This window comes from Pelobates fuscus, chromosome 3 (assembly GCF_036172605.1).
Source record: "Pelobates fuscus isolate aPelFus1 chromosome 3, aPelFus1.pri, whole genome shotgun sequence".
Lineage (NCBI taxonomy): Eukaryota > Metazoa > Chordata > Amphibia > Anura > Pelobatidae > Pelobates > Pelobates fuscus.
The window spans coordinates 300691232-300714232 of record NC_086319.1 but is presented as its reverse complement, the minus strand read 5'-3'; the positions used below and the strand labels follow the sequence as shown (position 1 = coordinate 300714232).

The 23001-nt window shown below is 44.1% G+C and overlaps 2 protein-coding genes across 11 annotated transcripts in view; both read left to right on the top strand.

Annotated features, from left to right (window-relative positions):
* CLPX (caseinolytic mitochondrial matrix peptidase chaperone subunit X) overlaps positions 1-2251 on the top strand; it is a 44267-nt gene extending 42016 nt beyond the window's left edge. For both annotated transcript variants that reach the window (XM_063448808.1, XM_063448807.1), the window contains 2 exons: positions 103-209; positions 885-2251. In XM_063448808.1, coding sequence (XP_063304878.1) covers positions 103-209; positions 885-975 — 198 coding nt within the window. In that variant the 3' untranslated portion in view covers positions 976-2251. The remainder of the gene's footprint in view (positions 1-102; positions 210-884) is intronic.
* A 12352-nt stretch (positions 2252-14603) lies between these two features.
* On the top strand, positions 14604-23001 carry PDCD7 (programmed cell death 7). 9 transcript variants are annotated; one of them, XM_063448806.1, is made up of 6 exons: positions 14604-14948; positions 15069-16901; positions 17108-17246; positions 19148-19384; positions 21364-21451; positions 22285-23001. In XM_063448806.1, exons 1-6 carry the CDS (start codon positions 14616-14618, stop codon positions 22409-22411), a joined length of 2757 nt encoding a protein of 918 aa, XP_063304876.1. In that variant the 5' UTR covers positions 14604-14615; the 3' UTR covers positions 22412-23001. The 9 variants fall into 9 exon arrangements, with proteins under 9 accessions (XP_063304876.1, XP_063304873.1, XP_063304874.1 ...); XM_063448803.1 differs by having other exon boundaries at positions 14604-15029; positions 15129-16901; XM_063448804.1 differs by having other exon boundaries at positions 14604-15128; positions 15249-16901.

The following is a 23001-nucleotide window of genomic DNA, read 5'->3' as shown; positions in this document are numbered from 1 at the left end:
CATGATATTTGATATCCTTATGTGAGGTAACGTACCAATTACTAGTTGCTCCATTTGTTTAATAACTGGACCTATAAAAAAAATTTGGTTTCTCTCCCTCAGGAAAAGCTCCTCCTGGAACCCATGTTTGAGGTCCCGAATTCAGACATAGTCTGTGTGGAGCTGGACCAGGAAGTAGTGGAGGGGAAGAAAGAACCTAGTTATGTCAGGTAAAAAAGTCTCCTACCTCTATCAAACTTTCAAATAAACGCCATTCGTTAATTTTTTTTTTTGTATAGTCTATTGGACTCTTTTCTTCCCTTACCTTGTTTATACAATGCACACTTGTTCTTAAAGTGACTTTTATGAGCTGCCATCAGGCCAGCAATTTGGTGGTCCAAAAATGAGTCCTGCTAATATTTTAATGAGTAATGTCTAGTCCTTTCACTTTGTGCTAACCAACCAAGAGTTAATCGAAATTACGTAGGACTTTGTATTATGATGAAAATGCTGTCCCTGTATTTTAATGTTCTAGATCGGGGGTAGCAAACCTTGGGCACTCCACATGTTGTGGACACATCTTCCTTAATCCTCTTACAGCTATAATGTGGCAAAGCATCAGTGGAGATGTAGTCCATCTATTATCTATGGTCAAAACATGGTGTTATTTTTATTAAAGTGAGAATTTACAAAAAATTCAAGAGAATTTCAAATATACGACTGGAGTAGCTGAACTGATCATAGCTGACAGCATTTTTTTTTTTCTTTCAGTTTTGGGTATTTTGACCATGCATTTTAAACTATCTTCCTATTCACTAATACTGTGCCCAAGGAAGGAGCAGATGACAAAAGTATCTGCTTGTGACGATATTGCTTCCATGTATAATATACAAATTCTCTTCCAGAACACAAAACAAAGAGGTAACCGAGGAAGAGTATGATTCTGGAGTGGAGGAAGAAAGATGGCCCCGTCAAGCAGATGCTGCAAACAACTAGACTTTGCACTGTTTAGTACAGTAACACAATGTTTTATTACCTGGAAGCCCAACACTCATTTTGAGGGTTACATCAAGCAGATGCGTTTTAAGAAAACACTTCAGGTTTTTACAGCTGAGGGCAGTATTGATTTGGTATCCAGACACAATGCTGTGCATTTATATGTGGAGGTGTTTTTTTTTTTTCTTCTTTTCTTTAGAACAAGAAACCTATCATTTTGTTTTTAATTTTAAAGTAATTTTGTTAACACTGTAAACTAGTCAGATTCCAGTTCATTAAACGCTTATAGGATCTGGACAGAGCTGTCGGTAGTATGCATTTTGTTTATTTACGTGTCTGATTAGTGAAAATGGCACCCCCCCCTTAATATTATCTAATAAAACCTCATGCCTGCGACTCCATCAAAGTAATTGACCAAGTACCTTTGCTTTCAGAAAATGGAGCGTTCAATGAAATTATAGCTTACTAGAGTGTGCGTGAATATTATCATGGATTGGATGAATGACTAGATTCAGAATATAATTTAACGTCACATAGCTCAATAAAATTGTTCATGCAATGGAGGAATTAAAAGTGGCTTTCATTTATACCATCAAAGGTATGTGGTGGCAGCAAAAAATGGCGTAACTACATCCTCCAGTAACTATTGGCTGCATAAAACTTGGATTGAGAGAATGGTTGTATTTCAACAACTGGCTGAGTTTATCTTAGTCTTATCATTGGCCCTTATCACTGGATGTGTTTTTTTTTTTTTTTAATTCCCCTCCCACCTCCTTTTAATGACTGGTTTAAAATTGGGTTGTCGCATTGAATCTACACATTTTCAGACTATTCATCTTCTACCACGTGGAAATTGTTAACAGAAGAAGCTCTACTCCTTTACATCCTGTCAAATACTCTCTCAAATTTCAACAATTCTTCCCTTGCCAAGATTAAATGATTTTCAAATGGTTATTCTTCATAGAATCATCATACATGACTGATTTCTTGATTAACTCACCTCACACCAGCTGGGAGACCCAGCTATATGTGTATAGTGTGCAGCAGGCCCTCCAGCTGTGAAATAAGATATGGATATTATGAACTGATTTTAAGTTATAGATATATGCTTGTCTAACTTTTGATTTTAGAATTTCACTCAAACGGATGATGTTAATCCCTCTTGACACCTTGAATAAAAAGTTTTTGTTCCTTTAGCCAAAAGTTTGAAACACTAAAGGACCTATGTTTTCATTTTTGTAATTCATTTAAATGAATTAAACAAATACGAAAAATATGTTTAGTGTGTATTTTCTGTCTATTTACATCTGGGTTGCCAATGCATGCAAAATGTATTTTTCCTCCACAACAAACAGGACCTAAAGAGGCAATATAACTACGACGGAGGCCCCCAAGGTAATGAAACAAATCATTGTGAATGGTCCTGAGGTCTAGTAGGGAGGCACAATACCTGGAGGCTGTGGCCTCAGGAGTTGAACCTCGGTGTGGACTACCAGTATTGCACCCTGGCTTCAGAGTTTGCAAGTGATTGGACCCAATCCTCTCCTCCACTATAGAGTGGATCTATGCAGGTCTCGAAACAAGGTAACTCGTGTAGATTTAAAGGCGTAAGATGCATTGCCTGTCAGGAACTTTCATGATGTGGCTTTTATCAGAGTGAGGTGCAAGTCGATAATGTTTTCCTCAGATGTCTTTAGTCTAGCAGTCACTGCCTGAATATAAACTTTGACCAGCTCCAGATCGGCTGCAAAAAGTTATTATTTTTTTTTTTTTTGCAGAGCACAGAAAACGTTACAATCAGGCATGAGGTGCCCCAAGAGCAGTCCTCAAGCTTTTTCACGCAAAACATGCGGGACATTTTATTACAAGGCACATTTTTATATTGTTAGCTTATACTTTCAGTGTGTGAGAGTAGTGTTACATGTTGATTAGGCTAGAACAGTGTTTAAACTAGTCTGTGGGCATCAGAGATTATGCATATATGAGAGGAGAAGAGAAAACAGATTTAAGATTTAAACATGCAAGTTGTCAGGCATGCAGGTATATCATTGCTATGTTACTGCAAGCTATACTGTGCAGTCAGCCTATGCCTAGGGGCGGTAAGTCACTTTTTTCTGTCATATGGTGGCAGTACCAGTGGGTTTTGCTCCTTCCTGTGGACAAGCATCTAACAAGTTTAATTAAATCAACAAAACCCCTCCCCCTTGCCCTATAAGAAGGGCTATCCGGCAAAACCAACCTCAGTTTCCTTTCTTGTCCCGAGAGGGAAGGACACAGCATCTGGAGGGTGAGACACACAGGCTGCTGGTCTGGGGGATTCCGGTCCGAGAGCTGCCCGGGCGGTTAGCTGAGAGACCATGCTACCTCCGTTATGGTTACGGAGCAAATGGATACATTGCCTCTTATGCCGAGAAGGTTCCGGCGAATACTTTCTGGAGGCGGTCTTGATGACCTGCGCACAGCGGTGGAACGCACGCCCGGGAGGTGATTCGTTCCACCAAAAGTTTCCGGTGGTGCGCATGCCGAAACTTTATTAAAAAAAAAAAAAGCGCGAAGTTTGATGCTCGGCATAGATGAAGCTGTGCAGTACCCACTGACAGCATGGATGCTTGCCAGAAGTGGTACGCCGTGTCACCAACCCCCCCCACACGGTTCAGAGGCATTTTGAGGTGAGGTGAATTAATCTTTCCTTCAAAATGATCTCTGTAAAAGTTTAGACACTTCATTTGCAAAGTGTGAAGCCACGTGGTAAGAAGAGGACGAAGATGACGGTATATGTACCCACTTTAGGCACTATGATGAATTGCTGTGAGCAGTATAGGTACTCTCTATATGCTCTATGACGAATTGCTGTGAGCAGTATATGTACTCACTATATGCACTATGACGAAGTGCTGTGTGCAGAAGATGTATGCAATATATGCACTACGATGTGTTGCTGTGAACAGTATATGTAATCACTATATGTTCTATGACGAGTTACTATGAGCAGTATATATACTCACTATATGCACTATGATGAATTGCTGTGAGCAGTATATGTACTCGCTATATGCACTATGACGAATTGCTGTGAGTAGTATATGTACTCACTATATGCACCATGACGACTTGCTGTGTGCAGAAGATGTATGCAATATATGCACTACGACGTGTTGCTGTGAACAGTATGTGTAATCACTATATGTTCTATGACGAGTTACTATGAGCAGTATATATATATACTCACTATATGCACTACGACGTGTTGCTGTGAACAGTATATGTTCTATGACGAGTTACTATGAGCAGTATATATTCTCACTATATGCACTATGACGTGTTGCTGTGAACAGTATATGTAATCACTATATGTTCTATGACGAGTTACTATGATCAGTATATATTCTCTCTATATGCACTGTTGTGTTGCTGTGAACAGTATAGGTTACCACTATATGTTCTATGACAAGTTCTGTGAGCAGTGTATGCACTCACTATAGGCACTATGACGAGTTGCTGTGCACAGTATATGTACCCACTATATGCTCTGTGTGTGAGTGTCTAAGATGACTCGGCCTCAGTAGGGTACACACTATAAAGTCCTTGTATAAGGACAAGAACCTCTTTAGATGTATCCACTAGATGCTCTATGTCGCATTGTTTTGTTATCCACTCGACCTTAGTAGATGCACCCACTATATGCTCTATGCCGAGTTTGAAGTGTGGCCTCCGCTTCATTAGTTGTATGCACTGTATTCGTTAAGAATGAGAACTCAACCTCCGTGCAGGCTCTGTTAGGAGTTACTTGAGGACTCAGCCTTAGTATATGCATCTACTATATACTCTGTCGAGTTGATGGGTGGTCTCAACTTTAGTAACCACTATAGGCTATTTTAGGGGGGTTCTTTTCCTTTTATATACTCTATAAAAAAAAAAAAAAAAAGCCTCACTAGTTTATGGGATATAGGTATACTCTATATGCCTTATGTATGAGGTACTGGGAAGACAGGGCCTCAGTATATGTCTTCACTAGTTTCTCTATGGATGAGTTACCAGGAGATGTATGCTCATTAGACGGTATAGAGATGGCATCTTCACAGTAGCTCATATATCTATATCTGTATCTATATCATCTCCACAGGAGTTGCGTAACCCTGGTATATGGCATAGGTTGTGTAGGTATGCTTTCTGTTCATACAAGATTCAGTATAGGTTACTGATATCTCTGGCAATTTGGACGGTTAACGAACACACACAATGTAGGTGTTTTTTCATCAACACACTGCAGAACAGGATTAACCTCTGCCCCAGTCGTTTCAGAAATTGCAGTGGTCTAATAAATTCCGTTACTTGTAGCAGGTGATTAGCGTGTAACCTCGGTACTGTCTAAAGAAGTACTGTTGTGTATATTAAGGCGATTATTTAAATTTTTGGAGATCAGACTGAGCGTACAGAGGAAAAAATTTCTGAGACCGACGTTTCCCCAGCAATCCATATATTCTATTGCCTATTCATAAGAGTCCCTAGATCTCGTAACATGTTAAAAAAGAAATCCCACTGTTTTCTCTCCCCGATCATAGAAGAAGGGGTGTTGGTAGTAGCGGATCCAATTTTCAAATTAGATAGAGTTAATTTCAGGAAGTCTGTCTTCCGTCTAATGTTTTCTGGTTGGGGATCGCTACAGATGCTCTTTTTTAATCCCCTTCATGTTTCGTGGTAATGATTAAGGGAAAATCCGCAGATTCCAGGGGTTTTAAGGTGTATTGCCACCCTTCATCTCTTCATTCCGTAGATATGGCAGAAGGCTGTAAATTTTCATGCGCACTCTTCTACAGGGTTGGTACATCAACCGGCAGGGAGGAACCGGTGTAGGCGCTCTCTCTCTCTCCTGCATGCGGTTGTCTTGCTGAGGTGCAAATTCATCTAGTAGATATTTCGGTAGTTCCTTTCAGAGGGATTGACATAACCGTCTAGCTCAGAGAGGGTATTTGGAATTAGGAAGTTTGGTCCTTATGTCCGTGTAATTTGACTCTCTGGAGTGGAAAATTGTTGTTCCAGCCAGGGCTCTGTTGACAAACTTTTCAACGACCAAGTCACTTCCTGTTTCAGTACAGGTCCCTCGGTGATGGATTACTCTCTTTGTAATGTGTCTTACTTCCGCTTACGTTTTTTCTAGTTGTCTTAGAAAATTAGGTCTATCGGAGCCTTATCCTGGTTCTTATTCCATGCTGAGCATAAAGATTCTGATTCCCAAACGTTCAAAGCTCTATCGGTCTCATGATGTATAGGGATCTACCCTAGTGGTTCTGTAGAGTTTCAGGTTGATAGCCTGACTACGGCTAGGGTTCTTCTTCATCATCTAGGTCTGCGGGAAGATTTGTTTGGCTATGTTGCTTGGCAACTATATATCCTGTTTAAAGGTCTACTTTCTGATAAGGGTTAGAAATTTTTTGGGGGGATTTTGGGAACACCCCTGCTGGTGTGTTTCATTCGTCTAAAAACCCTGGCTTTAATGTCTTCTGGTTTTTTGTTCGGCAGGCTTCGGAGTTTTCTGCTTTGAGGTCCAGGCCTTCAAGCCTGAGAATCCTGCTGTTCTTAGAGTTTACGTCCAGATTTTAAGCTTGAGGTTTTTTGTAATCTGCCAGGTCCAGACATCCTCCTAGAGTTCTGTTTTCCCTTCCTGGTATTTTTGTCCTTGAATTTTGATATATTTTGTTAAATTTTTTTTTAGGTAACACCCGTTCGATCCTGTTAAAGGGTTTCCCTTACAAGTTTTGTTTCTCCAGGACACCTTCTTGGGGGCCATCTTATCGGCTAATATGTTCAGAGAGCTTCAGTCATTTTTCATCCCCAGATGATTTTTCAGTATTGCTCATGGACACGGTGGTTCTTCACGCTAAACATTTTTTTTTTTTCCCTACGGGTTGGTACTAAGTGTAGCTTGAAGGAGCTTTGTAATGTCTCTTTTCCCAGGACTGAAGAGCTCAGTTATTCTGGTCCTCTGTTTGTTAGCCTCCCATAAAAGGTGTAAGGATACAGTGATTCCTGCAACTCTTTTGTTTCATTTGACTCAGGCGAGTATGTTGGTTGGCCATTTTCTCCCGGTGGTCTTCAAGTTCCGGCTTCTCTCAGGACGCTTGGAGTATTGGCTGCCTCTGGGCCAGTAAGAACACTTGTTTTTTCTAGTGGCCTTCTGTTAGGCACCATCTTGGGCTTCCATTCCACATTTTCATAAAGCTCTACAGGTTAGAGATGTTCTCATCCTCTGAAACTGCTTTTTAGGCGTATAACTTGCGACCTACGGTGACATTGAAACCCGCCCTAGTTAAGGATCTTGCTATATCCCACTGGTACTGCCACCATATGACAGAAAAAACAGAAATTTTTACTTACCGTAAATTCTTTTTTTTTTAATATGGTGGCAGTACAGCTTCCCTCCCTCTATTTTACATTATCTTGATTCAGTATGAGTTCTATTTGGGTTTTTTCTTGCTACTTACTGAGGTTGGTTTTGCCGGATAGCCCTTCTTATAGGGCAAGGGGGAGGGGTTTTGTTGATTTAATTAAGCTTGTTAGATGCTTGTCCACAGGAAGGAGCAAAACCCACTGGTACTGCCACCATATTAAGAAAAAAAGAATTTACGGTAAGTAAAAATTTCTGTTTTTCCGCTGCCATCAGCTATCTCTTTTGGGGCCCCCCCAGTCAGTGCAAGCTTGCGTGCAGTATGGTGCCATTACCCACTGTGCGACTGCAGGACACCAAGCGGTAGCTTGCTTTCGGCGGATCTTGTGAAGCTGGTATAGCGGGTATAGGAAAGGCAGGATGCGTTGTGGGAGTGCATGCTTGTATGCCCGACATCGGATCGTGGAGGTGCGAGTGTAGGGCCGGAGGCGAAGTGCGGACCTCAAACGAGGCTGTCTTCTGCATCCTCCTCTCCGTGGAAAACCTTCCTTGAGCACGTGGGGGAGGCCTACTCAGGCGGCGCGGCCCAGCAAAGTGGACCCGATGTGCATCAGGTCGGCTTGTAAGCTTGTGGGTAAGTTCTCTTGCGGCCAGTTTAGCCCAGAAGGCAGCACAGATGCGGTCAAAATTTAGGAGAAGAGAGTCCCTCGGTGAAGGTAAACCGCGGGAGCGTGTCTCCGGCTATAGGGCTTGTCTTGGTAGCCATCTTGGGAGATAGGTCTCAACCCTCTGGTTCAGCTGCAAGCTGTGTGGTAGCGTGATCCCAGCGCCAGTGGGGACCGGGATAACCCCCACCGGTCCAAAAGGGGGGGAACAGGACCCTGAGCAAGCGGTTTAAATTCAAGGCTGGGGATCGGCCGTCTCCCTCACCTCTTGTGTGATTGTAGGCCGCAGGCGAGTCGAGCATGGGCACAAAATCGCCGGTTATGGGTAAAGTAGTCGCGGAGAGGCTCTAGGGGGACTCCTCAAGATCACCTGCAGGATTTTACCCCTATATAGTGTAGTTTGTCGGGTTTAGCGCTGAGTAGGTTAATTTATTGAGGAGCTCCGGCACCATGCGACCGCCCTGATTGGCTGTCAGGCCCCACCCCCCTGCAAAAAGCTTTTTAATATCCTGTAATAAATTATGGATATCTGGCTTTGTGGCTGGTGTTTTTGTATCATAATATGCTAGGACTGTTGGTATGAGCACTGGGGTTTGCATCACTACAGCTGGGTGCTCTGAGTTCATCTAGGAACTAAAGAAATGGGCATATTGGGTTTCCATGTTAGGAGCATCTGGGCGCTGGAACGTGGTACTGATATAGTGTACTTTTAGACATGCCTGCTAGCTCCTTTTTAGCATCTTCGCACCATTTTGTGTGTTATTGGGGCCGGGTAAGTACCAAAAAATAAATTTTCATAAATGTAAATCTTTCAAAAACAGAACTTAAAATGTAATGACTGTTATCCTTTAATGCTACTTTGGTAGAACGCCACCCTATCATGTAATTATCTACTTAAAGGGTTACTCCAAGCACCCATGACCCTTTTAGTGATTTGAAGCAGTAATGGTGGCATGTGTTGCACATACAGAGTTAAACCCTTTGGCTGACAGAAGTGTAACTCTACCTCTGACATTGTCATGGGGCATCATCCAGCCTAGAACAAGAGTTCTATGATGGCTAATGTAATTTCTGTGCAAATTTGTGCTTGTGAATGAGCATCAGGATTGGCATGTAGCTTTTACAGCTTTGCTGAAGCAGGATGTTGTAAACCTGCCTACATCGAAATCTGGCACCCAGCAGGACCACGGAAGAGGTCAAACCTTTGTAAAACAATTTGCCCAAATACCTGGGTATGGCGCCAGGGTACTCCAACCACCATAACCATTACAACAGGCTTTGATGAACTTGGATAGGTTGGTTTCCTTGTCAACTTAGACTTCTTTACTGTTATAGAGGATGAGCATTTTATAACAGCCGCCGCATGACACTGCTGTAGGTGGAATTACAAAATCATATAAACAAGTGTGAAACAGTGGCCAAAATTCTAAATAAAGTGGGCAGCAACATGTATAACTCCCGCAATATCAATCCGGGTATGGATCTGAAAATGTAAATTAAGTTACACCTTCGGCAGCCAATGGGCATTAACTTGCTATGTGCAGGGTTTGGTAGCCTGGATTGCCAGCAGGGGAACTCCTTGGGATGTCAGGTAAGTCACTCCATCGCGATCGCCGGCAAACAGGTAAGTGAATAGGACGGCGTGGACGTGCTATGCTGCCCACTGGTGTTTAGAGACAGGTCCTTAAGGTAGGCGGGCGTGCTATGCCATCCTTAAGGGGTTAATGTCATTGTTGGCACTTGTTATGTTTACACTTGCGGCAGGGCAAAGTTATTGTTTTTGTTATCAATTTTTTTAATATATTTCCACTTTGGCTATTTTTCCGTTAAAATTTACTTTTTTACCCTATCACTTCTGCCTTACACAGTCTGAGTTTAAAAGGTGTCTGCTGCAAACCAGAGCAGTCCCCCTCTAAAAAAACGCTACTCCTGCTTTTTTATGTTTTGGTGGACCACAATTCTCCAACACTCCCAGACTTGACTGTAAAGGAGGCGGTGCAGACATCCTTCTCTCTGATCAATGTACCTTTCAACCTATCCTCCCTGCCCTTTCCTTTCTTTGACGCTCACACTGTCTGCCTATTTAAGCCCACTCCTTGCCATCTATCGCCCCCCCCCCCCTCCCAGGGTTATCCTAGGCTATTCATTGAACACTTTTCTTCCTGGCTACCCCACTTTCTCTCCTCTAGCACTTCTTCCCCCATACTTGAGGATTTTAACATCCCAATCAACAACCTCAACTACTCTGATGCCTCCTGTCTGCTCTCTGTAACCGCCTCCTTCGGCTTCACACGGTGGTCTACTTCAGCAACTCATACAGCAAGAAATACTCTTGACCTCATCTTCACCAATCTCTCCACTGTTCCATTTCCTTTGTCTGACCACCATCTGATAACCTGTAACGTCGGCATACCCCGTACCCAAACTTCACCATCCTCAATGCTCCAATCTCTCTGTCTAGTTGATCTCCAGCATTTCTCCACCAACCTCCAAACTCTCCTTTTACCCATCTTAAATCTCACTTGCCCTAACTCTGCAACCTCACTCTCCCTAACTCTGCAACCTCACTCTACAACTCCACTCTCTCCTCTCAACTAGATATCTTAGAACCTCCTACACTTAAACGCACCAATCGCCCCCAATTACAACCCTGGCACACCAAGCTTACCCGTTACCTCCAAAAATGTTCCAGAACTGCTGAACGCTGCTGGAGAAAGTCTCACTCTGCATCTGACTTCCTCCACTATAAATTTATGCTGCGCTCTTACAGCCTGGCTCTCTCCTCTGCAAAAGTAAATTATTTCAACACCCTTGTAAGTACACTGTCCTGTCATTTCACACTTTTAATGCTCTTCTTTACCTTGTTGCTCTACCACCTTGTCTGCCACTGATCATATTTCTCCAACCTAATCTCTCGCCTTTCCCTACAAATACATCACCCAACCCCTCTCCCTCAGCCATTCTATGCTCATTCACATCTACTACAGCGGAAGAGGTTTTTGCTCTGCTCTGGTCCTCCCGCCCCACTACCTGTTCCTTTGATCCTATTTCCTCATATCTCAACTGCGCTCTGACTCCCTCTCTCGCTTGTCCTCTTACTAAAATCTTCAATCTCTCCCTCTCCTCTGGCACATTTCCTTCACCCTTCAAACATGCAACCGTAACTGATTCTGAAAAAGCCCAACCTTGACTCCCTGTCCTACCGCCCTATCTCGCTACTGCCATTTGCCTCCAAGATCCTTGAGAGAGTTGTGTACGCCAGATTGACAGACTTTCTCGAATCCAACTATCTGCTTGACCCCGTTCACTCAGGATTCCGCGCTCGTCACTCTATCGAAACGGCTGTGAACAAAGTATCCAATGATTTAATTGCTGCTAAATCTTGCGGCAATTACTCTATCCGGATCAGGGCGGACTGGCCCACCGGGATACCGGGAAATTTCCCAGTGGACCGTCGGCACCTGGGGCCGGGGGGACATGTGGGTGTCCTGGGGCCGCATGGAGAGCTTGGATGGCGGCCGCAGGGGAAGCTCTTCTGGCGGGCGCTGGGGGAGCAGGCTGTTCTGTCTCTGCTCCCCCTCCCTCGCGTGCAGCTTAATGACACCGGGGCCGGAATATGACGTCATATTCCGGCCCCGGTCTCTTTCTAGCGCGCGAGGGAGGGGGAGCAGAGACAGAACAGCCTGCTCCCCCAGCGGCCGCCAGAAGAGCTTCCCCTGCGGCCGCCATCCAAGCTCTCCATGCGGCCGCAGGACACCCACATGTCCCCCCGGCCCCAGGTGCCGACGGTCCACGGGGAAATTTCCCGGTATCCCGGTGGGCCAGTCCGGCCGTGATCAGGATAGAGTAATTGCCGCAAGATTTAGTAGCGGCCGCCATCCAAGCTCTCCATGCGGCCGCAGGACACCTATCAATCTGCCCACCCACCCACACAGGTACCCACACACGTCCCCAAACAGGTACCAACAAATATGTCAGTGGGAGTGTGTGTCATGGTGTGTGTGTGTCTGTGTCATGGTGTGTGTGTGTCAGTCTGTGTCATGGTGTGTCAGTCGTGGTGTCTGTGTGTTTTTAAAAAGTGTTTTACTCACCTTTTTTTTTTTTTCCAACGTCATGCTGGTCTCTGCCTCTATGACTGAGATCATCAAGCTTGATGATCTCAGCCAATCTGCACTGACACAGGAAGCGCCTCTAGTGACCGTCTGAGTGTCTGTCACTAGAGGTGTCACTAGGAAGCAATGTAAACATTGCCTTTTCTTTGAAAAGTCAGTGTTTACATTCAAAAGCCTGCAGGGACAGGCTATAGACACCAGAACCACTACATTAAGCAATGTGTGTGTGCGCCTGCTAGTGAGTGTGCTTGCTTGCATGTGTGTGTGTGCCTGCTAGTGAGTGAGCTTGTGTTTTTATGTCAATGAGCTTATGTATATTAGTGAAATTGTTTGTCTATGAGGCTGTGTATCAATGAGCTTGTGTGTGTCAGTGAGATTGTCTGTGTCTGCATGTGAGTATGCTTACTGTATAATTAAATGTTTTATTCTGAAAGGACCAATATTTTATATTAGAAAAAGCTATATATATATATATATATAAATCATCTGGGGTGACAAGACATAGCCCTACATATTACATGCTACAATATATGGCGCACTGACTTATGGGGCTAGCATAGATTTTTTTTTTCCAGGGCTGCTTTGTATCCCCAGTCCGGCCCTGATCCTGATTCTACTTGATCATCAACAGCTTCTTCTCATTCTCTGTAATTTTGGTCTGCAGGATACTGCTCTCTCCTGGTGCTCCTCCTACCTCTCCCAGTGCTCTTTCAGCATTTCTTTCACTGGTTCTGCCTCTTCTCCACAACCTCTCTGTGTCAGCGTTACCCATGGTTCTTTCCGTGGTCACTTACTGTTCTCTATCTATACTCCCTCCCTTCGTAAACTCATTAGCTTCTTTGGCTTCTGTTATTATTTATATGCGGATGACACGCAAATCTACCTGTCCTCTCCTGATCTCTCTCTGCCCATCTTGACCTGTGTCTCTGACTGCCTCTCTGCGATTTCCAACTGGATGGCTGCTCACTTCCTTAAATTCACCCTGTCCAAAACAGAACTTCTGGTCTTTTCTAGAGAGTAAAAAATGGGTCGCAAGAGAATACTGAGAACGGGCAGCAGCTGAAATAGCCTGCCCTTCGGTCGGTCCCCGCTCAGTTCTCAAGCTGTTTTTTGCTCATCTTGTGCCATTACAGAGAGAACTTCTCTGAAACATATCAGACTGGTCCCACCCATACGGGCAGTCCAGATCCGAAATGCCAGCAAGTCTCTCGTGCAGAGGGAACTTGCTGGCATTTCGGATCTGGACTGCCTGTATGGGTGGGACCAGTCTGATATGTTTCAGAGAAGTTCTCTCGGTAATGGCACAAGATGAGCAAAAAGCAGCTTGAGAACTGAGCGTGGACCGACCGAAGGGCAGGCTATTTCAGTTGCTGTCCGTTCTCAGTATTCTCTTGCGACCCATTTTTTACTCTTCTGGTCTTTTCTCCCTCAAGTGTTACTACTCCCATGTCTGTCTGTATCCAAGTCAATGGCGCTACCATCAGCTCCACCACGCAGGCTCGCTGTCCAGATGCTCTCTTTCACTCCAACCTCTTCTTCACCCCTAATGTCCAGTCTATCGCCAAATCCTGTCATTTCCATCTCAAAAATATAGCGCACATTCGCCCCTATTTAACGCTGGATGCGGCTAAGGTGCTGGTCCATGCCGTTGTTCGCTCTCGCTTTGCCTACTGCAATCCCCTTCTCAGTGGTCTTAATGTTCCCAGCTTGCACCGCTACAATCTATAATGAATGTGGCGGCGAGGCTCATTTTCCTGTCTGCTCGCTACTCCCTGCTCTGTCAGTCCCTACATTGGCTTCAAGTTAGATATAGGGCTCAATTTAAGATTCTGGTGCTTGCTTACAAGTCCCTACATAATGCTGCTCCAATCTACCTACCCTCCCTAATTCACAAGTGTGTCCCGTCAAGGCCCCTGTGCTCTGCTGATGACCTACTTCTATACTCCCACCTCTGATTCTCGCCTTCAAGACTTCTCCAGGGCTGCACCTTTTCTGTGGAACTACCTTCCCTTCTCCGTTAGACTTTCACCCAGTCTCGACTCCTTTAAAAAAAAAAAATAATTGAAAACACACTTCTTCAGGAAAGCATATCGATTAAACTGTTAGTAGGTTTTCATCTCCTGTCCCCATGCGCATTCAGCCGATGACGGGAAATATAAATTATATAATAATAAACCTGTATGAAGTCAATTCTCATTGTAGTGAATAGGCCTGTATATGAAATATGAATTGAGGGGTCTCTCCCAGTCCCCAGGCTGGCAGGGCGACAGACAGGACTCTTCTGAACCCCTTTCAGATACCCAGGAAGAAACTGCAGGTAACACAATGAGAGAGGGTTATTGTGAGGTTCCATGTGCCATTCTATTAGTTAGACTGATCCTCTCACTGCGCTCTGTTCTCACTCCCACAAAGCAGGTGGCGCTGTCCGCCCGCTGGCCCCATGTAAGACCAGTTCCGGCTCTTTCCTTCACTGTTGTCATGGAGAGGAGGCGGCCGCCGGGAGGTCTCCCGTTTCACGGTGCTGCGGAGGAGCCTGGAATCGATGGACAGTATAATGAGTCGGTACACCGGGGGCCCCGCACCCCTGGAGAGTTTGTCCCTGCAGGGGCCCATCCCGGCATGTCCCGTTATGGGAATCCAGAGGCCGGTACCTCCCAGTACAGGGGCCCCCAGTACGGCGAGTCCATGCCTGGCCCTCAGCATGGCAGACCACATTCCAGCATGGCCCCGCATAGAGAAAACTTAGCACATGTGCCCCAGTACGGGAGTCACCACTCAGACGGATCCCATCACATGCATTCATATCCCAACCTTCCCCAGCACGGGGGACCCCACCCCAACCTTCCCCAGCACGGGGGTCCCCTCCCCAACCTTCCCCAGCACGGGGGTCCCCTCCCCAACCTTCCCCAGCACGGGGGTCCCCTCCCCAACCTGCCCCAGCACGGGGGTCCCCTCCCCAACCTGCCCCAGCACGGGGGTCCCCACCCTAACCTTCCCCAGCACGGGGGACCCCTCCCATACCTGCCCCAGCACGGGGGTCCACACCCTAACCTTCCCCAGCACGGGGGTCCTCACCCTAACCTTCCCCAGCACGGGGGTCCTCACCCTAACCTTCCCCAGCACGGGGGTCCCCACCCTAACCTTCCCCAGCACGGGGGTCCCCACCCTAACCTTCCCCAGCACGGGGGTCCCCACCCTAACCTTCCCCAGCACGGGGGTCCCCACCCTAACCTTCCCCAGCACGGGGGTCCCCACCCTAACCTTCCCCAGAACGGGGGAGCCCTCCCCATCCTTCCCCAGCACGGGGGTCCCCACCCTAACCTTCCCCAGCACGGGGGTCCCCACCCCAACATGCCTCAGCACGCGGGCCCTTACCCAAACTTGCCCCAGCACGGGGGTCCCCACTCATTCATGCCCCAGCATGCGGATTCCCAATCAAACACACTTCAGTACATGGATCCTCAAACAAAGATGTCTCACTACCCAAGTCTTCATTCAAACATACCACAGCATGCTGGTCTCCAGTCAAACATGTCCTCACATAGAGGTCCCCTTTCAAACATGCCCCAGAACAAGAGTTCACAGTCACAAATATCCCAGCATGGGGATGTTAACTTCCAGGATCCCACACCTAACTTTGTGTGCCCTGAGACTGATGTTTTCCAAAATCGTGGTCCTGAGTCTGGCATGCCGCACCATAGTGGTCCCTCACCTTGCATTTCTGTCCCTCAAATATTGAAGTCTGATACTCCCAGGTACTCCCACAACAGTGGCCCTCTTCATGTCATCCAGCATAGTTCTCCCTATTTGCCAAGTCCAAATGAAGACTTATATCACAGTAACAGAAACCTCACTAATCCCCCATTTGCTGCTACTCAAATGAACGTAATGCCAATTGAGGGTGATAAGGAGTATAATATTAAAGTCCGAGATGCACAGCCGCATGCTCAAAATTTAGACCACTTTCTGAAGGAGGAAAGACTTTTAAATCTGCATGTGCAAGGTGAGAATCCACAAGGGATGGAGTCAGCACACATAATGAGCACCTTTAAGCCTTCTGAGGAGATGTTTATACATGTTCATGAGCATTTTGTTCCAGAGGATCAAGTTCATGTTCAAGGTGATATGTTTATGCAGAATGACCGACCCAACATGCAAAGAGATGGGAGCTTCTTATATCAACATGGGCACAGTTTGCAACATGGTGACAATTTTATGCCTCAAGGCAACTGTAACATACAGAGTGAAAGCCTCAATATGAATTTGAAGAGGCAACATGATGATATGTGGACATTTGGCAATCATGTACCCTCTGAAAAAGACATGTTTAAGAATTGGCTATCGTCCTTCCTGGCACATCGGAGAAACAAGCAGCCTTCTAGGTCAGAATCCACTAGATCTCCTTCTATTACAGAGGCACGCGAGTTAATATATGGTACACTTCGTCTTTTGTCTCAGCTGAAGTCCCTGTGCCAGACTTTGGAGACCGGTGCTGAATCCAAAGAATCTTGGGCCAAGGATTTCCCAAAAGCAGCTACCATCCGTGATGAGCTACAAAGGAAAATGAAGAAGCTTGAGGAGCCTGGGTTTATTCATAATGTTAAAAGGAAACTAGGAGGCGTCAGAAAGAAAAGACTTCGCCAGCAGCGGGCTAAGAAAGAGACCGAAGAGGATAAGAGGGCAGTTGAGTATGCAGCAGAGAAGGAAGCTAGGATTGACCGCTGGAGGATGCAGTGTGTCCAGCAGGTGGAAGAGAAGAAAAGGGTATGTATAGTCTTACACTGGGAGCATTTAGTTAGATATATGCATACAAACCTATATATAGATATGTATGTTTCAACTATTGACACTCTAAAACCAATTGTAGCTCCTTTAGGCTACTACTTTCCATGTATGCTTGTTGAAGCTGTAGTCTGCTGTGAGATATCTGCCAATTGATTACGCTTATTAAAAAGCTTCTATACCTGTAGGAGCGGGAGCTGAAAGCTGCTGCTGACCGTGTGCTATCAGAAGTGAGAAAAAAACAAGCAGACACCAAGAAAATGTTAGATGTTTTAAAATCCCTTGAGAAATTGAGGAAGCTGAGAAAGGAAGCGGCAGGACGCAAAGGTAAGCGGTCTTACACATGCTGTGGTGCTCACTACACATTACACTGCATCTTCATATTATACTAGCACGCATAGCTCGTCTGCTGCTCCAGATACTTGCTGAACTTCATATTGCTAGCCTACTTTATCATCGCAAGAGTTCATATTCTATAGACTGCATTAGTCTGACTAGGTGCAGGAACTAAATTTCTATATCCAGGGTACCACGTTCTGTCTGCACTGCTTAGAATTATACTAACTTGATGTGTTAGTGAGTGCAAAGATTGGTTAATTGTTAAATGTCAGTTACAATATTTTTTCCAGTGAGAAAACAATTTAATAAATTTATTTGCTGTGCTATTTATCATTGGATAACAATATTTTTATTGTGCTGTCGTTGCTTGCTGTGGCAGAACCAGCCTCGCCACTGGGTATTGAAGAAGACTGATTGCCAGCCTCCTGCCCTGTGACTGGCCCCATGTTGAAATGCTTGATTTTCTCCTGCAATGACCTGAAAGCCGGGTCATTCGGTACTTTCCCTATTTGAACAGTGATACCCCAGATAGCTTTGCCATGGAGCCCATTTGTATAACGAAAGACTATGTGAAAGCAGTGGTGTATCCTGGTTTTGTGCTGCCCTGGGCAGGACAAAACTCAGGCGCCCCCCTCCCGCCCGCGCCACCCCCACACAACCCTTCCCTATCCCCTCCCCCCTTCCCGCGCCACCCCCACCCAACCCTTCCCGCCTTCTAAATACACACACACACATTCACTGACAGATACGCATACACTAGCTAACAGAAACAGACACTCGCTAACAGACACTCGCTAACAGACACTCGCTAACAGACACTCGCTAACAGACACTCGCTAACAGACACTCGCTAACAGACACTCGCTAACAGACACTTGCTAACAGACACTCGCTAACAGACACACACACTCACACTAACAGACATACTTACAGACATACACACTTTCACTCACTTTTTTTTTTTTGGAGTATGCTGATTCTGAATGTAAGTTTTATGTGAATGTGATGTATACTTTTAGAGTTATGAATATTGTGTAAAACTGTGTATTTTCCTGCCTGTGATAATTAAGTTAGACCATTGTGTTCAGTAATTATATCACAGGCAGAGGGGAGGATTTTGTGTGGGAGTGTCTGAGTGTATTGCACGTATTGATTGTTTGTTCTGCAAAACCCTGTGGGCAGTACTATGTTTGTAGAATGTGAATAAAAGAGGCTGTATCTGCCAGTAGAGTCAGTTCTACTTCACCCTCAATCTGGAGTGCTGTCTCTTATTGGGGGAATCTGCTACAAGGGATTGCTATACTTGTCATACTCCCTTGCTAAATCACTACTAAGCTCTTGTAAGAGCTTGTTCCTGCCTTGCTCTCTGGAGGAGTCTACGGTGGTTATGGTGTCTGCTGCAGTGCTTGGAGTCCTCAGGAAGCGATAGGAGCATCCTTCAACAGAGGTACCCAGTCGGGGTGCCAGGTGATCCGTTACACTTGCTATGGAGGTATTGTAGTTTCTGCTGCTCCACCGCTTTGTGGCATGCTTACATACAATGTGGCGTTCAGTTGAAACGAACATGACTGTTCTGATGGTTTTGAGGTCCAGAGGGTTCAGTAGGTCTTTTTTCTGCACCATCCGCAGTGTCACTAGTGCTGACTTAGTTTGCTGCTCCTATGTGCCTTCTGAGTGAGAGTTTGCTGTTTAATGTCGTTCACAAACATTTTACGTGCTGGGTTGATCCTGCAGCTCTAGTGTGACATGTCACAGCTTTCCCATTCTAGAATGTAATGGAACCTCTGATGTTTAATGACCGCTAGAAGTGAAAATAAATATATCATGAATAAAAAGCATGTCAAACCAGTTTTTAATGTTCTATGATATATTTTTTAACTTTTATTTAGGTGTATTTCCACCTCAATCTTCTGATGAGACTTTTGAAAATCATATCCAGAGGCTTAGAACAATGGTCCACAAACGCGTTGCTCTGTATGATGCAGAGGAAAGAGCTTTGAATGTCATTTTAGAAGGTGAGCAAGAAGAAGAAAGGAAAAAGGACAAAGAAAAGAGGACAAAAAAGGAAAGAGAGAAATTTCTGCATATGCAGCAAGAAGTTGATTCTATATTGTTCGGAGACCCAGGTTTGTAATGTATTTGATTTGATGTTACGTTTGTGCCTAACTGCTTCTATACCCATTCACAACATTACTAACCTCAACTGTGTTACCTGTTAACTAAACATACATATGGCAAGTCAACTGATCTACATCTAGCCTCTAACTACCAACAGTAAGCATGTATCCTTCATGTGCGTGAAAATTTCTGGATTTCCTGTTATTGACATGTGTTTTCTTGAAGATATATGTTGGAATAATGGTGATTGTTTTATGACTGAACAGGGAAACCTCATAATTTTCCTATTACAGTGAGCTGTATATTTTCTGTAACAACAATCTAAGAGGCCGTGTCACAGAAATAAATTGGCAATCTCCTGGTTCAATGTCAAACCTTTGTTCATGTTTTGACAGCAATGATGGGCAGAACATGTAATTATTGGCTTCCATATATGTACAGAATTGATATTGTGAATGTGGAACTGTATGAGCCATATGGCAAGTGACCCACTGAGCTTAGGCAGACTCCACCCATCCTCCCCCCATCTGTATATGTTTGTTTCCCTTTTTCTTTATACTGCTCAAACACTTTGTCACAGAGCCAGGGAAGAAGCCCCAGTTCTGCTAGCACCATAACTACTGCAACAGGCTGTAGTGGTTATTGTGTATAGACTGCCACCTCCCTTCTCAAGGGACAGTTCTCCATTCCCTTATTATGTGTACAGTAAATGCTGCTGTGGTGAATGATGCAGAGAAAGTAACTATTTACACACCTCCACTGCACTTCTTCAATGACGCATGATGCTTCAGGCTGGGTCGTGTGTGCTCAGGTATCTAGAAAATAATACTGTACCAGCAAATGCATTTACAGACATTCCCTCAGAAATGCTGTAGGGCAAGCATTTGGTACTGCAGTGGTTAATTTAACTCACATGCCTTGCCAGAATTACCTGGCAATGCATGTACATTTAAAAAAATAAATCTAGTGAGATTTACTTTATTTCTTTAAATTAATACTATAACCCAGAGTTAATGTTTAGTTATGTATTATGTAAAAATCTCACAGACACAATTGACTTTAAGTATAGTTTTACATGGTTTATGTGTTCCTATATAGTAGTTTGCATTATTAGTAGGTATTGTTTTGATATCAGCCTGCACATCCAACAGACTGCAAAGAGACCAGATATTGGTCAGGTAGGCTCTAAATAAGTTGCAACCAATAATAGCAGCACTTTCACTTGCGAGTATTTCATCAAGATACATTCTTTATGAACATCTCCCAATGACTGTGATGCTATTTCACTTAAATTTCCACACTGTTAAAAGGTGCTCATGGGACAAAGTAGGGACTTGTTTGTCTCCTAAAGGACCTGATTTTTGCAAAATGTGTCAAGGAGTAGCTTTTCCACTAGTAAGTCTTTCTCATCAGCTGTCCCATCTCTCACATATGGGAGCAAGTATCATGTTGCATTGTGAGCTATACACTGACCAGCCACAACATTAACCCCTTAAGGACACATGACATGTCATGATTCCCTTTTATTCCAGAAGTTTGGTCCTTAAGGGGTTAAAACCACCTACCACACTGCAAAAATTGTTAAGGAACAGTTTGAGGAGCATCAGCGTGCAGGATGTTGCCTTGGCCTCAAACTGTCCCAGATCTCAATCCGATTGAGCATCTGTGACATGTGCTGGAAAAACAAATCCAATCCTTGGGCCCCACCTCGCAACTTGCAGGGCTTAAAGGATCTCCTTCTAATGTCTTGGTGCCAGATACCACAGGACACCTTCAGAGGTCTTGTGGAGTCTATGCCTTGATGCATGAAAGCTTTTTTGGCAGCATGAGTGGGACTTACACAGTATTCGGCAGGTGGTTTTAATGGTGTGGCTGATCAGTGTATATTGTCATAGTTTCTGTATAGCTGTGCTTTTTTTCACTTTTTTAATGTATTTCGCACCATAACAAATTAACTTCCATCTCAATTGGCTTTTTTTCTTTCCAGACCCATTGCCACCACATCATTTTCTCCAACCTTTCCGTCAGTATTACCTGCAAGCAGAGAATTCAGTTGTTTCTTTAGTACACATAAGGTGAGTCAAATGACAAGAAACATAAAATTCAATATCACATATTAATGTTTATAATTTTTTTTTATTTAACTTTTTTACGCATATTTGAAATGAAATTTTCTAGGATTAAAAATTATTTTAATTGTTGCAATTTGTGTGCTGAGCTCCCTTTGAGTTGTTCACTTCAGGCGAGCATTTGAGTTGGCAGGCCTGCTTGCATCTAGCGTTCCCCCTGGACTGGGATGTGGTGTGGGTTCTGAGGGGTGCATGTGTACCCTCTTCTCTTTCTCAACTTTCTTTCCTTTTTTTTCCCCCCTCCCCTCCCATCCTGATTCCCTCACCCCCCCCCCCCTTTTTTTTTTTTTTTACTTCTCATTTTTATATTTACATTTGTATGTATACGGTGACACCCTCATGTCACAGGTGACACCTTATACTAACCCCTGCTTGTCCAAATACTTGTATGGCATGTGCCAGTCATATATCTCTTCATTTATAAAACCATGAGTAGATTAAATGGTAAGTGATAACAAGGGTACAACTCCGTTCCACTTAACCAAATCTTTCATTTATCTTTGAAGCAGGTCTGAAAGAGTGCATAAAACAGATCTCTGAGTTTATTATGTTTACAGAGGTATTTGATAGCATTATTTCCCCATAAAATATTGTATGATATATAATTGTATATACATCGTGTTCCATTTTCAACTCTATTACCTAAAAAGTAGAGTGTGTTTGTTTTACATTGGGCATCTCTTTCTGCTAGCAGTCAGTGACAATATAAGAATATTGGTAGCTGCAGCTTCTGATGCAATAAAATAACAGTGCTACACTTTTTCTCTTTTTTTTTGCAGACATGATTGGGATCGGTTTCTGGTTACATCTGACCACCCTGATTCTAGTAGTATACCTCGAGGGTGGGTAACCCCCAAATCCCCATCCAGTGACACTTGGGCCACAGCAGTACTGAAGGCAGAGTGAAGCAAAACAGAGAGCGTTTGTGTGAGCAGTGATAAGCAGCAGAACACTTCATTGGACCTGGAAAAAGCTCATTTTTTTTCCACTGAAGATGTCTCAGAAGCAGTTTTCCTGCCCAAGAAAGCTGTTGGGGGGCAAAAACAAAAAAAGGGTTTGAAGACGGACTGTTTTTTTAATTTATTTTTACTAAGCCATTAATGCACTGCTTGGAAGCCTAGATTTTGCCATATGTTGCACAGCTAAAAAAAAGAATGTTTTATGCTGTTACACTAGAACGACCTGCTGGAGCTGTCAAATTGGCTTTAAACCTAGTCAAAAAGAAAAGCCTGGAAAAGGACATATATGTTCACAGAGAATGCACCTTCTTATAGTTCCTTTGCAAGTTTTGTGAACGCATAATTTTGAGGTCTGTAAAATAAAATCAAAGGCAAAAATCTAAATTGATTTTCCAAAATCTGATTATATGTGTTGTGCAATTGTTACATATTAGATGAAAGAACACAAACTCAGCCTTGTTGGACATATTAATGTTTTCCCCTGTGTTTAGGCAGTGATTGTGTACTTGTGGGATATTAAACTAACCTGTCTTGCTA